Genomic DNA, 15,553 nt, shown 5'->3' on the forward strand with positions numbered 1-15,553 from the left:
AGCATTTAGAACAGCCCTTGACCCAAAGTAAGAGTTTAACAAATATCATCATTAGTATCATTATTACAGGGAAGTAATACAGTTACAAAAATATATTTATACTGAGTGGCAGAGGTTCTGTCATAGGATAAATGTCTTTTGCTTTGTTGGAAATAAAATGAATATATCAACTCTGCCTGGTAACCACCCCTTTCTCTGAGCCCCTGCATTTCCCTTTCCACTCCTCTGTCCTCTTGCAATTTTGTGTTCCCTGCTCCTCATCTCAACTTTCAAATCATTTTCTCATTTACCTTTATTTCCCCTGTGTGGGAAGCAGCATGGCCTACCTGAAAGTGCACGAGTCCGCAAGTCAGAGGACCCGAGTTCTAATTCTGGCTCAGCTACATGTCTTTCATCTGACCTTGGGCAAATCATGTAGCTTCCTGGTCCCTCAGCTGGCGAGTCTCATAAAGCTGAAATATGGTGGAAATTTAGAAAAATCATAGGTACCGTTTATCTCAATGTGAAACATTTTAAATCGAGTACTCTCCATAATTGTGATTTTATTTCTCACTTGTTGGGTGTTTTGCATCTAGCCTTTTGCTCTCTGGATTTTGACTTCTTTATCTCTAGGAAATGTAGAAAATTCTGTCCTACAACAGTGAAAATTCAAGTTCATAAAGATTCCTGAGATCTCTGGGAGAATATCTATCATTAGTTCTAATACAAAGAAATAGAAGATTAATGGTGATTTTTACTTTGGGAAGCCTTATTTTATTGTAGAAAAGTGAATTGGCAAAACAGAGTGTAATCTTCTTCATCTGTCTCTGATTTTCCTAGACTTTAAGAGGAATATCCTGGCTAATGATTCCTGTTAGCAGTTGACCACTTCTTTTCAGGATAAACTAAAAGTGAAATATATTAATATCTTGCAAAGACTTTGCAGGTATTCGTTTTATCCATTCGTAATTAAGGAGAAGGTAGTAGAAATAAAACTTCCCTTTAGCTCATCACCAGTTGTGATCAACAGCAACACTGAAATGATATCTAAAGTCAAATAACTGTCTTCCATAGGGAACTTCTATAGAATAATTTTTTTAACATCTGGGGGTAATTTTAAGTCTCTGCCATGTAATACCATCAATGATCCCAAATGTATTTGGTGTGGTTATTTTGGTCAACCATACTTACAGCTTAGTTGAATCTGTCACTATCTTCAGTGGTTATTCCTCAAGGGACTATGCCAACTTGTTATTTTTTATGAAGTGAAAAAGGGGTAATATGATCACTGTACTAAGTGGATAAGAGAGGATAGGGAGTTTTTTGAGGTAATGGTTATTTGTAGTTATAGATGTTGAATATTTATTGATATCAGGCAGATCTCATTCACCTTAGGTCTGTCCATGCCCACTGCCCTCACCAGTTGTTCCAGACATTTAACTCCCTCTGCAACACCCTCCATCCATCTTCCCTATATCTTGCCCCTAATGACCTGGCCACTTAATTGAGAAAATTGAAACTATGAGGTGTGATCTCCCTAAAATCTCTCCAGTCCCTCCATCCTCATGCCCCTTCAACTCTTCCATCTTTCCAAGCAGTATCTCAAGAGGAGATTGCCTGCCTTCTCTCAAAATCCACCCCTCCACCTGCTCATCAAACCCCATCCCTTCTCACCTTATCAAACCACTTGCCCCCTCTTTCTTCCTTCCCTGACTGCCATATTCAACTGCTCACTCTCCAGTAACTTCTTCCTCACTGCTTTTCCAAAATGCTCATGTCTCTTCTATCCTAAAGAAACCCCTCCCTTGACCCCACAGCTGCCTCCAGTTATCGCCCCATCTTCCTCCTACCATTCCTTTCCAAATGCTTTGAACAAGTTGTCTACCCCCATTGTCTCAAGGTCCTCTCCTCCAGTTCTCCCCTTCACCACCTCCAATCTGGCTTCAGTCCCCTTCATTACACAGAAACCACCCTCTCACTACCTTGGAGAACTCATTCGCTCCCATGACCTCAACTGCCACCTCTATACGGATGATACCCAATTCTTCATCGCCAGTCCTGCTCTCTCTCCCACTTCCAGTCTCGCATCTCCTTCTGCCTTCAAGACATCTGTTCTTGGATGTCTTCCCATCACCTCAAAACAAAATAGAGTTCCTTATTGTCCCAACCAAAACCTGTCCTCCCCCTGACTTTCCCATCGTTGTAGATGGCACCACAATCCTTCCTGTCTCACAAGCCCATAACCTTGGCATTATCCTTGACTCGTCTCTGTCATTCAACCCATGTATTCAATCCATCACCAAATCCTGTCGGTCATGACATCGTTGAAATCCGACCTTTCCTCTCTGTCCAAACTACTACCATGTTAATACCGCCACTCATCCTATCCTTCCTGGATTACTGCATTGGCCTCCTTGCTGACCTCCCAGCCTCCTGTCTCTCCCCACTCCAGTCTATGCTTCACTCTGCTGCCCTGATCATTTTTCTACAAAAACGTTCAGACCTAGTTTCCCCACTCCTCAAAAAACTCCGGTGATTGCCCATCCACCTTCACATCAAATAAAAACTCCACATAATTGCCTTTAAAGCACTCCATCAGCTTGCTCTCTCCAACCTTACCTTGCTTCTCTCCTTCTACAACCCAGCCTATACTCTTTGCTCTTTTAGTGCTAACCTTCTCACTGTGCCTCGATCTTAGCTTTCTCGCTGTCGACCCTTGGCCCACATCCTGCCTCTGGCCTGGAGCTCCTTCCCTCATCAAATCCGACAGACCATTACTCTTCCCCCTTCAAATCTATATTGACGGCACCTCATCTCCAACAGACCTTCCCAGATCAAGCCCCTCTTCCTCATCTTCTACTCCCTTTTGCATTGCCCTGACTTGCTCCCTTTGCTCTTCCCCCCCTCCCAGCCCCATAGCATTTATGTACATATCTGTAATTTTATTTATTTGTATTGATGTCTGTCTTCCCCTGCTAGACTGTAAGCTCGTTGTGGTCAGGGAATGTGACCGTTGTACTCTCCTAAGCACTTAGTACGGTGTTCTGCACAGAGTAAGCACTCAGTAAATACAATTGAATGAATGAACAAATGAATTTCTTGCCAAATCCAATGGCCTCTACTCCATCCTAATCCTCCTCGACCTCTCAGTTGCCTTTGACACTGTCGACCCATCCTCTTCTGAAAACATTATCCAACATGGGCTTCACCGACAGTGTCCTCTCTGGTTATCCTCTTGTCTCTCTAGCTAATCATTCTCAATCTGTTTGGCTGACTCCTCCCCTGCCTCCCACCTCCTAACTGTGTGTGTCCTCCAAGGTTCCTTTCTGGGCCCTCTTATATTTTTCATTATTCCTCACTCTCTTGAAGAACTCATTCACTCCACTGTCTTCTACTACCACCTCTTTGGAGAAGATTCCCAAATATACATCTCCTCTTTCCCTCTCTGCAGTCTCATATTTCTTCCTGCCTTCAAGACATCTCTACTTGGATGTCCTGCCATCACCTAAAACTTAAGCATGTCCAAAGCATAATTCCTTATCTTCCCACCCAAGCCCTTCCTTTGTCAATGTAGACATCACCACCATCCTTCCTCTCTCAAAAGCCCATAATCTTGGCATTATCCTTGACTTCTCTCTTTCATTCAATAAACATATTCAGTCTATCACTACATCCTGTCAGTTCACCTTTCACATTGCTAAAATCTGCCCTTGCCTCTCCATCCAAACTGCCACCAGGTTAATCCTGGTGGATTAACCTATCCTATCCTACCTTGATTGCTGTGTCAGTCTCCTTGAAGACCGCCCTGCCTCCTGTCTCTCTCTACGGCCCTGATCAGTTTTCTACAAAGTGGTTCAGTCTATGTTTCCACCACTCCTCAAGATTGTCCAGTGGTTGCCCTTCCACCTCCACATCCAACAGAAATTCCTTACCGTCAGCTTTAAAGCACTCAATCACTTTGCCCCCTCCTACCTCACCTCACTACTCTCCTGTTACAACCCAGCCCATTCTCTTTGCTCCTGTATTGCCAACCTTCTCACTATACCTCCATCACATCCATATCTCTGCCAACCTCTCGCCCACATCCTGCCTCTGGCAAGGAAGGCCCTCCCTCTTCATATCTGTCAATTACTCTCCCTCCTTTCAAAGCCTTATTGAAGGCACATCTCTTCCAAGAGGCTTTCCCTGTCTAATCCCTCATTTCTTTTTCTCCCACTCTCTTCTGTCACCCTGATTTGGTCCCTTTATTCCCTGTGCTCCTCAACCCTGCAACACTTCTATACGTTTCAGTAATTCATTTATATTAATGTCTGTCTCCCCCTCTAAACGTTAAGCTTGCTGTGGGTAGGGAATTATATTGTTATATTGTAATCTCCCAAGCCCTTAGTACAGTGTTGTGCACACAGTAAGAACTCAGGAAGTATAATTGATTGATAGAGGCATAAGAACTGTGTGGGACTATGTGGTATTCATTTTTCCATCAGTATCCCAGTGCAGTTTAGGTAAAAAAGAGTGCTTAGTCACTTCTAAGATGTCAGTTTTGATACTGTCAGGGAGTGGCCAAGGAAAATTCCTTTGACTGGGCCATGGTCCAGGCAGGGACTAGTGATTTCTTTGATAATTTCAGCCAGTAACACATTTCTACTCCATTATAAAGTCAAATGAGAATCCTTAAAGATTTAGGAACGTCTAGCATGTTAGCCGTACAGATAGCTTTAGCCATCTTTAGCAAGGGCAGCAATGTGACAGATGTGTTACAGCCTCATCTGTTGTCTAACACAGGCTAGGGCAGAAAAGTAACCCATTTCAAGCCAACATACCAACTGAATGGTTGCAATAGTATTGTCAAACAAAAATGAAATAATGAGAGGGCCTGAAGAGGTTGTTTTTGGTATCAGTCCAGATTTTCAAAATTATTTCATTCTGCTCACAGTCAGATATATGGCAAGCCCAGCTGTTGAGTTCGCACATAGTGTGAACTGGTGTTAGGTCCAATCCCAGAATTCTACAATCATTAAATCAATCACTGGTATTGACAGCTTACAATGTGCAGAGCACTGTACTACATGCTCGGGAAAGTACAATACAACATAATTTTTTAATGGTATTTGTTAATCGCTTACTATTTGCCAGGCACTGTTCTGAGCACTGGGGTAGATACAGGCTAGCCAGGTTGGACAGATTCGATGTCCCACATGGACTCACACAGTCTTTGTCCCCATTGGACAGACGAGGTAACAGAAGTCCACAGAAGTTAAGTGACTTGCCCAGTGTCACACAGCAGACAAATGGAGGAGCTGGGATTAGAATCCAGGTGTTTTTGTTCCCCAGGCCTGTGCTCTATTCCCTTCCCAAAACAAACTTCCAGTCTAGAGGGAGAGACAGACATTAATATGGGTAAATAAGTAATTTATAATGTATAAAGATATGTACCTAAGTGCAGTGGGGTTGGGGGTGGGGTGAATATCAAATGTCCGCAGGTCACAGATCCAAATCCATAACTAACCCAAAAGAGAGCAAGCCGGGGAAAAGAGGGCTTATTTGGGGAAGGCCTCTTGGAGGAGATGTGACCTTAATAATGCTTTGAAGGTGGAGACATAGGTGATGGTCTAGCATATATGGGAGGGGTAGGAGGTCCACACTGAGGGGAGGATGTGGAAAAGGAGTTGGCAGCAAGACAGACAATTGGGTGAGTAAGCTGGCACTAGAGGAGGAGACTATACAGGCTGGGCTGTAGTAGGAGATCAGTGAGGTGAGGTAGGATGGGGCGAGCTTATTGAGTGTTTTAAAACCAACAGTAAGGAGTCAGATGTTGTGGTGGATGGACAGTCATTGGAGGTTCTTGAGGAGTGGGGAGTCACGGACTGAATGTTTTTGTTGATAAATGATCCGTGCAGCAGAGAGAAGTGTGGATTGAAGTGGGGAGAGACAGGAGGCCAGAAGGTCAGCAAAGAGGCAGCTGCAGCAGTCAAAGCAGGATAGGATAAGTGCTTGGATAAGAATGAAAGCAGTTTGGATGGAGAGGATGGATGGGTAGAGAAGCAGCGTTGCTCAGTGGTAAGAGCACGGGCTTTGGAGTCAGAGGTCATGGGTTCAAATCCCGGCTCTTCCACTTGTCAGCTGTGTGACTGTGGGCAAGTCACTTCACTTCTCTGTGCCACAGTTACCTCATCTGGAAAATGGGGATTAAGACTATGAGCCCCACGTGGGACAACCTGATTCCCCTGTGTCTACCCCAGCGCTTAGAACAGTGCTCTGCACATAGTAAGCGCTTAACAAATACCAACATTATTATTATTATAGGTCTTAGCAATGTCGTGAAGGTAGAACTGACAGGATTTGGTGACAGATTGGATATGTGGGTGGAATGAGAGAGATGAGGCTAGGATAACACCAAGGTTAGGGACTAGTGAAATAGGGAGGATAATGGTGTGGTCTACAGTGATAGGGAAGACACGGGGTGTACAGGGTTTGATAGGATGATAAGGAGTTCATGTTTAGTTTGAGGTATTGGCACCTAGGAGATGTCCCAAAGGTAGAAGGAAGTGCAAGCCCCTCTAGACTATAAGCTCATTGTGGGCAGGAGTGCATGTGTTTACTGTTGTATTGTGGTCTCCCAAGTGCTTAGTACAGTACTCTGCACAAATCGCTATCTGTTGCCGACTTGTTCATCCCAAGCGCTTAGTACAGTGCTCTGCACATAGTAAGCGCTCAATAAATACTATTGAATGAATGAATGAACAGTAAGTGCTCAGTAAATACCATTGAATGAATGAACAAGGTTGCAGGGAAGGAGAGAGCAGGGCTATAGATCACTGAGCTTTGGAATTTTTTATTCAAAGTGTGGATTGATGCCAAAAAAAGGCCTTTATTGGCATTAATATTAAAATCCATTATGTTGTCACATCTCTTTAACACAGGCCATATCCTTTAGTCCACCCTGCTCCAAGTAGGCTGCTTGCTAAAAACGTCATTCAGTCATTCAATCATATTTATATTGAGCACTTTCTATGTGCAAAGCACTGTGCTAAGTGCTTGGGACAGTACAGTATAACAACAAACACACACATTCCTGCCCACAATGAGCTCATAGTCTAAAGGGGGAGACAGACATAAATCAATAAATAGGTAAATAAATACATTATAGATATAAACATATATGCTGTGGGGATGGGAGGGAGGGTGAATGAAGGAGCAAGTAAGAGCGGTGCAGAAGGGAGTGGGAGAAGAGAGGAGGGTTTAGTCAGGGACGGCAATTATCTGTCGGATATGATCTGTCCAGCACACTCTTTTCAATATGAGAACAGAGGGAAATTTTTGAAAAAGATATCGTTTAAATATTACCCAGATAAGATTTACACATACAGGTATATTTTTGCATATAATATTTTTAACAATTATTTTCTGTCATTTCTGTGTCTACATCCATGTAGCCCAAAATATTTTTAAGCGTTCACTTGTTGCTCTTCTCAGTTTTTCTCAAAGTATTTCCTCAATTTTACAGATGGGGGGAAAAGCTGAAATAACATGCCCAAGGCTACAGAACAATTCATTCGGGACCAGAAAGTATATTTGTGTGGACATTTATCAGTTTACTCATCCTTACAAATCACCTTGGCTGAATATATTGGAAACCTTAAAAATGTTTGAAAAATGGACTCCTATGCTCTTTAAAAATCTGAGCCCTTCTTTAAAAGAAAATGGGCCAATATACTTAGGTTGAAGATTTCTATTTCAGTGTAAATACAAATATGAGCAATATTATTCCTTGGTCATGAGGACCATCAGCTCTTCATCATTGCCTCAGGTTATTTGTGACTTCTCTCCTTGAAACTCAACCAACACATATATTCATACATGTGTGAAGCAGTGAAGCTTAGTGGAAAGAGCACTGCCTTAAGAAACAGGTCCCCGGGCTCTAATCCTGACCCTGCCACTTGCAATCTGAGTCACCTTTGACAAAATCACTTAACTTCTCTATGTCTCAATTTCCACCTCTTTAAAATGGGGCTTCAGTAGTAGACTGTGATACCCATGTGGGACAGAGACTCTGTCCAATTCTATCTTGGATCAACCCCAGTGCTTAGTATGATTGATGCTTGACATGTACGCAGAGCTTAACAATAACACAATTAATCATTATTATATTATATCATATATTACATTATTATATGTTCATGTGTTTGTATGACCTACTTTATAGTATAGGGAAACAAAAATGCCCTCTCCAAAATGTTTTAGTATGTCTTATCCATGGGTGAACTTTTATTTACATGTATGCTTTTTATAGACGGAGGTATTTTTTCAAATGTGTTATGATTAAAGTGCATGACCTATTATTGGTGGGACTCTCCCTTTCCTTACAAAGTCCAATATAACATCCATACATGGATAGGATCTCACCATTATTAATGGCATCTTTTAATACAGAGAATAGCTGTGTGTGTGTGTACGTGTGTGATAAAGAGCATACTATGTATTTCATAACTTATGTTTTATATACAAAGATAGTTTCGTTGATAATATGTAGTTAATTTCCTGCAAAGTGCTTTTACTTCTACAGTCTCTATTTCAGAAACTAGTGATTAGAAAATCACATTTTCCTGGTGTTTGATCTGTTGTTTTGTTGTCCCTATTACGTTTACCCTAGGGATGAAGTAATGATTTAATGTTGCAACACCAACCAAAAACTTCTTAGTGTTGTGCTCTTCTGAAAATTAAATACAGTTCCTGGACTTGGAATCGGATGAATTAAGTGCCATCTTCATTTTCCAGGTGTATGATTTTTTTCTCCCATTTCCCTATCAGTAATTTATATTAATGTTTCTTTCCCCACTAGACTGTGATACTTGTTAAGTGCTTATTATGTACCAGGCACTGTACTAAGCACTGGGGTAGATACAAAATAATCAGTTTGGACACAGTCCCTATCCCACTTGCAGCTCAGTCTAAATCAGATGGAGGAGGATTTAGTCCCCATTTCACAGAAGACAAAATTGAGGCATGGAGAAGTGAAGTGACTTGCCCAAAGTCACACAAGAGACAGGTGGCAGAGCCAAAATTAGAACCCAAGTCCTCTGATTCCCCCCTTACTCTTTCCATTAGTCCATGCTGCTCCTTGTGTGAAAGGAACCTATCTACCACTTCTACTGTATGGTTCTCTCCCGAGCCTCTTGTTTATTGCTCGGCTCACAGTATGCACTCAATAAATAGATTAGTTTTAATAATCTACCTTTATTGCTCCCATTATTCCTGAAAAATAAAAGCTCAAACAAAAACTAGAAATCCTTCTCATTCCTTGGGAGTGTGAAACATAGCTTTGGCTAAGAGCAGAAAAACTAACAATTTAACTTTTGTGGAGTCAGAGTCAGTCAATAATAGGCAATAATCGAGTGCTTAGTGTCTGTCTCCCCCTCTAGACTGTAAGCTCGTTGTGGTAAGGGAATGTTTCTGTTTATTGTTATATTGTACTCTCCCAAGCGCTTATTAAGGTGCTTTGCAAACAACAAATGCTCAATGAATATGATTGAATGAATAAATTATTGTGTGCTGAGCACTGTACTAGGCACTTGCAAGAGAAGAGTACAATGGTGTTGGTAGAAATGATCCCTATCCATGAAGAGTTTAGCCTCTATAGGGTATTGGTTGGGGGTTGGGGAAAACCCAGGGGCAGTCATTACAATGAATTACACAAAGAGGCTGTTTGGACACTATAAAGGATAGGGAAAATCCTGTGCATTTTTTTGCCTGTAAAAGGTCTGGCTTTGAAAAGAATTACTGATTTGTTCTATTTTGTCCACATAATACAAGATGGGCAAATGTAAACTCTCTTCAGAGTTCTTAAAGCTCTCTTAAACTGATGTTGAGGTATGTATTCCAGAGTAGACTCTTGGGTGTAAAAGGGGAGCATAGTAATTAATAATAGTCATGGGGCCTGCCTGCAGGTGGGGAGAGGTCAACACTCCCATGAGATTTCCACTCCCATGAGATTTCTCAAAAGCGGATGATTTTTGGACAGAGTGAGCATCCATATCTAGCTCACCCCAGCTCTGGGAGGGGGAGAGAATCAAAGATGGAGCCAAGATGTCGGTGTCATCTTTCCCCACCATGCTGGAAGGTTGCAAGGCCTGGTTTGCTTCTGCCATGGTTTCTATCACCATACTGATCTCTGAGGTCACTCCAGAGGTGCCTCTCGTCCTTAGCCCTAAGACCCTTGAGGATGAGCTTTCTTCCCACCTCACCCTCGGTCACTTCAGGCAGCTGTGATCCGCCCGGGACAAGCGGAAGCTACAGAAGCACTACTGGAGCTGTTTAAACCAAACAACTCCTCTCTGCTTTCTGGCCCAGAGCTTCTGCTGCTGCCACTGCCAGAAGAAGGCCATCAAGTCCACCTCAGCTGGCCTCTCCTTGCCAGAGCTAATGCTGTCTATGTGGCAGCAGCAGTGAGCTCTTGGCTGGGAAGTGGATCAACAGTAGCTGCCAAAGTGGTTCCAGTGCTATGACCCCCATCTCATTCCTAGAGTCCCCCTTTAGAAAGGGGCAGTCTAGGTAGAGAAAGGTGAAAGGGTGGCTCGTTCCCATGGGGAGTGGGACCAGGGGTGTAACCTTGGGTGAGAATATCGGCCACAGATAGTAACAGAATGCTGTTACCTTTATCCTATTGCAGAAGAACGCCGGGGATTTCTGAATCTAAAGATTTCTGAGGGGGGAAGACACTGACGCTTCACTCCCTCAGACACAGGACACATTCTCCAGGACCTTTGTGTTCCTGTTGTAGGTCCCTGAAGGTGCAACTTCTGATGCTTGGTACTCGGTGGCAGGAGTGGTGGGAGAGATAATGGCACCCAATGCCAATTCCTTGCCCAGCCGGGGACAGATAAGCTGCAAACTGGCCTGTTCTGTGTAAACCCAGGCGAGTGGCCATCCAACTGGCAGGGAGGTTGCGACCATTTCCTTTCTGATCCCTTCCCCACTTCTTTTCCTCCTTTTCCCCATCTTTTCCTCCCTGCCATCCTCCCATTTCCTCTTCTCCAGTCTGCCCTTTCAGAATTCTGATCCTAATCCCCAACTCCCACAGTGCTCCATCCAATTTCACCCATGCCCAAATTGAAAAGTTGGCCTTCCTGGTCATCAGGGGGACCTTCTAGAGGAGAGATTAATTTTAAACTGAGTCTTTGAAAGGATAAGTAAGCCTTGTGGGAAGGAAAGGCAGGAGAGTGAGTCAGATCTGGGGAAAAGAGTGAAAGACGTACCCGGATGAAGCAAAGCTGGGGGAACGTGGGGGTTGCTATGGAGAAGCAGTGTGGCTTAGTGGTAAGAAGAAGGGCTTGAGAGTCAGAGGTCATGGGTTCGAATTCCAGCTCCACCACTAGTCAGCTTTGTGACTTCGAGCAAGTCACTTCGCTTCTCTGTGCCTCAGTTACTTCATCTGTAAAATGGGGATTAAGACCGTGAGCCCCACGTGGGACAACCTGATAACCTTGTATCTACCCCAGTGCTTAGAACAGTGCTTGGCACATAGTAAACACTTAGCAAATGCCATCATTATTATTATCATTATTATAAGTACTGGGCAAGAGAGGCAGCTGCCAGGACAAACACACTAATGAGTCTGGGTTTCAGGGTGAAGCGGTGGAATGAGCCACCTTTATTCCCTTATCCTCATACCTGCCTTTTCCTCTGATGTTGTTCGCAGGTCCTACCATAGGCAAATGTTCCCATGGAGGTATCTGGGACAGGAGTGCATACTAGTTCCTGGGAAAGTGAACTCTGGCTGAGGAGAACAGTGGTGGGGAGAAGAGTTTTCCAGCCTGCCACCCCCTGGTCTTCCAGAACCCTAGAGAGCAGGGGTGTGAGAGGTCAGGGGATGTTAGATAGAGTGGAGTCAGGGGAAGGAGTTATCCTGAATTGGGAGGTTGATGTAGAGCCACTGGAGAGTGGATGAAGGAGGTTGTTTGGGTCCCAGAGATTTTTCTAGGAACAGAAACGGTGAGTTGGAGGCAGGGAGGATGAGTGGAGAAGATTAAAGTAGTCCAAGCAGCAAGGTAAGCCTAGTGGAAAGAGCACGGGCCGGGGAGTCAGAGGACCTGGATTCTAATTCTGACTCTGCCATTTGCTGGTTGTATGACTTCAGGCAAGTCACTTAACTTCTCTGTGCCTCAGTTCCCTCATCAGCAAAGTGAAGATTCAGTACCTGTTCTCCCTCCTACTTAGATTCTGAGCCCCACGTGGGACAGGACTGTGTATAACCTGATTATCTTGTACTTCGTATTTTGCTTAACACATAGTAAGCACTTAAATACCAAAATTATTCTTCTTATTGTTGTTGTCTATCCAGCCTGGCATGAAGCAGTCTGAGCGTAGGTTTTACAGGAGATGATCAAGTGGAAAGGAAAGAATTTAGGGGAAAATCAGATGGAAGATCCAAAGATGATGTACCTTAATTTACCTTTAATGCTTTACAACATGAGAATTTCAGTGAAAATATTCCTTTGGTGTCATATCAATTATGCTTTTATTGTTTGCATCTATGTTCCATATTGCTACCACTGGCCAGTTTTTGTCTTCTTGGATTTATAAATTTATGTTAGCCCTCTTTGTCCCATTAGAATAAAAATACCTTGAGGGTGTATACCCTATCTTGTTTAGTTAATTTTCCCACAGCATCTAATTCTTCTGCCTTCAATGGGACCTCACTAAATTTTATTAAATCCCAATGAAAAAACACTTTCTTTCAATGAAAAGACTTTTCATCTCCTATATTTTGTAATTTTTATACCGATTTATTTGAACCCTTTTTCTTGAAGAGATCAACTAGAAAAGTCTCCTCCCATTTTAAAGTTTATTTTAACTTCTTTCTTAATTAAAGATTCCCAAACTGATACCCATACAACCAGCAAAATTCAAACTTTAGAGTAGCGTGATCCAAGAGCCACAAACAAGAAGCATTAAGTTTCTGAATCATCACAAGTGTGTGCATTCAAACTATGTCCCGTCCCGCTTATCTTCCCCTGCTTTCTGGTGAGCAGATGGAAGGAACTGGATTACTTTGAATACAAAGCTAATGTGTTCTCACATAATGGCTTGTTAGTGCCCAACAAATGAACAGAAAATCAAACACGCTCCAGTCTTCTACTCCCCCAGCCCCCATCCCTCTTGTCGGTTCATTGAATTTTTGGAACTTTGACCTGCCAGAGTGCCTTCAAATGAGCCAGGCACATTCAGGACCAAATCACTTCTCACAGAGAAGTGCCCCCTCTCTGTTTTGGAGCATGTTGTCACAAGTACTGAAGTTGGAAGCAAGGCAAGTGAGGTTCATATCGTCATTGGAATCAGGATGGTTCAGTGGTTGAACAATAGACCAAGAGTGCAGGCTAAGTGCATTAATCCTAGCTGGGCATTAATTGGCACAGTCATGGTTTCTTAACTTCCTTCTCTGTGAATTGGGCAGATGATACCCTTATTGGAAAGAATGAAGGTGCTAAGGAATGCTGAGAAGCAGCATTGTGTAGTAAAAAGAGTGTGGACCTTGGAGTCAGGAGACCTGGGTTCTAATCCCAGCTCTGCCACTTGCCTGCTGTGTCATCTGGGGCAAACCACTTAACTTCTCTGGGTCTCAGGTTCCTCATTAGTTAAATGGAGATCAATCTATCAGTCATTGGTATTCATTGAGCGCTTACAATGTGCAGATTAAGCATTGATCTCCCTCACCCTTTGGGACAGGGACTGTAGCTGATTATATTCTATCTACCCTCAATGCTTGACATACGGTAGACACTTAATGAATATTGTTTTTTATTAGTAGTAGTAGTAATGATAATGATAATGTGTGAATTAGGTGGTAAATTCATTCCCCTATTGATGACCTTCTGTTCCAAATAACATACTGGTCATCGAACAGTTATATCTCTGCGTGGCCAGTTGGGATAAAGGAGGTGGGAGCAGGTATTTCATTCAGTCGATATGCACCAAACTAAATATTTCTTTTTTTCCTTTAACTTTCAGCAAATTCAGTAAAGCTAGAAATGCAAAGTGATGAGGAGTCTGACAGGAAACCCCGCAGCCGGGAAGAAGGGATCAGAGGCCACGATGAAGGAAGCAGCCTGGAAGAACCCCTCATTGAGAGCAACGAGGTGGCAGACAACAGAAAGGTCCAGGAGCTTCAAGGAGAGGGAGGAATCCGGCTTCCGAATGGTAAACTGAAATGTGACGTCTGTGGCATGGTTTGCATTGGGCCCAATGTGCTTATGGTACATAAAAGGAGCCACACTGGTAAGCAGCTGAAAGAAAACCTGGTGACTGCCTGTGGCATCTGATGTTGATATTACCTGACCGCTATTCTCTTGTCTTTGTGATTCAAGCGTGGCAGTGGCGGGTGGGGATACTGCTTTTTTTTTTTTTCCAGAACTCAGGTGGTAAGCAGAAAGCAGTCCTGATCTTGGCTCTCAGCCTTCCGATCTGAATAGTCACTCAGTAAAAGACATTGGGAATTCAGTTTCCATTGTGTTAAATGCAACAACCAGATCGCAACAGTTCCAAGCCAGTAGAATACATAGATTCATTATGTGGCAGATATGTCTTTATTAACAGGCACTTTGAAATTATCCCAAGGAGAGATTTGTGGCCTTAGTAGTGTAGCGTTTGTGATGAAATGTACTAGGAAGTTTTATTTAAGCCTGAGTCATGTTTACCTTTGTTTTATAAAAATCTCTTGTGAATCTTGTCTGGGCTTCTCAGCTTTTACTGATGCTGGAGCACAGTGAACAGTTTGGCCTTGGATACACTGGCATTATAGGAACATTATAGTAAGGAAGCAGATCTGGGAAAGAGATTTCCCAGGAAAATGAGAACAAGGCATCTCACTTTAATGGGGGAACCTGTTACATAAATCGTACCTACCCAACACGATGAGGAAGATTGTGTAAGCTGATCCCTCAGAGTGCCTGGTGTAGTGAAGTAGTTCCCAGCTGGTCTGAAAGGGTTAATGTAGATTCCAGAATTGCATAACAATAACAGTGGGGATTAAAACTGTGAGCCCCATGTGGGACATGGACCATGTCCAACCTGATTAGCTTTAGCTACTACCCCAGCGCTTAGTTCAGTGCCCGGCACATAGTAAGGTCTTAAACAAATACCATAAAAGAGCAAACTAATTGTAATAGCCCAGTCGGAGGTAAACCCAGCCATTTGTGGATGGATGCCCTATCTCCATCCTCGTTCACCCATCAGTCCCTTCAGCTTGTGTGGCTGCGTGTGATACCCATCTGGGGCCCTGAGAATGTCAGCTGCCATGTACTGATACTCTTGCCAAGGTTTTCAAAATGGCAGAAAAACCCTCCTACCCTGCACCATTACACAGCCTCACATTGTTTGGGGAGCTGTAGTCCAGTACATGGGTACAGATTGGCTTAATGAATTCAGCTTCTGAGTGCACAGGATATGTGGTTTATCTACCCACTTCCTTCTCCATCGTTCCCCCTGCCCACCAGAAAAAAAAAAAAGCAATCGAAGACATTGTAACTCTGTGCTCTTTTGATTTGAAAATTTACCCAAAACCAAGCATTTGTAAAAGTTA

At 43.1% G+C, this 15,553-nt stretch overlaps 1 protein-coding gene across 4 annotated transcripts in view; it reads left to right on the forward strand.

Annotated features, from left to right (window-relative positions):
• The window catches only part of IKZF2 (IKAROS family zinc finger 2), a 217,892-nt gene that overhangs the window by 125,740 nt on the left and 76,599 nt on the right, over window positions 1–15,553 (forward strand). For 2 of the 4 annotated variants that reach the window (XM_029069849.2, XM_029069850.2), the window contains one exon: window positions 13,984–14,250. In XM_029069849.2, the coding sequence (XP_028925682.1) occupies window positions 13,984–14,250 (267 nt within the window). Of the gene's footprint in view, window positions 1–8,635; window positions 8,755–13,983; window positions 14,251–15,553 lie in introns of those variants that run through there. The other 2 variants (XM_029069853.2, XM_029069852.2) reach the window with 2 other exon arrangements.

Source organism: Ornithorhynchus anatinus, chromosome 7, assembly GCF_004115215.2.
Source record: "Ornithorhynchus anatinus isolate Pmale09 chromosome 7, mOrnAna1.pri.v4, whole genome shotgun sequence".
In the NCBI taxonomy this organism is placed as follows: domain Eukaryota; kingdom Metazoa; phylum Chordata; class Mammalia; order Monotremata; family Ornithorhynchidae; genus Ornithorhynchus; species Ornithorhynchus anatinus.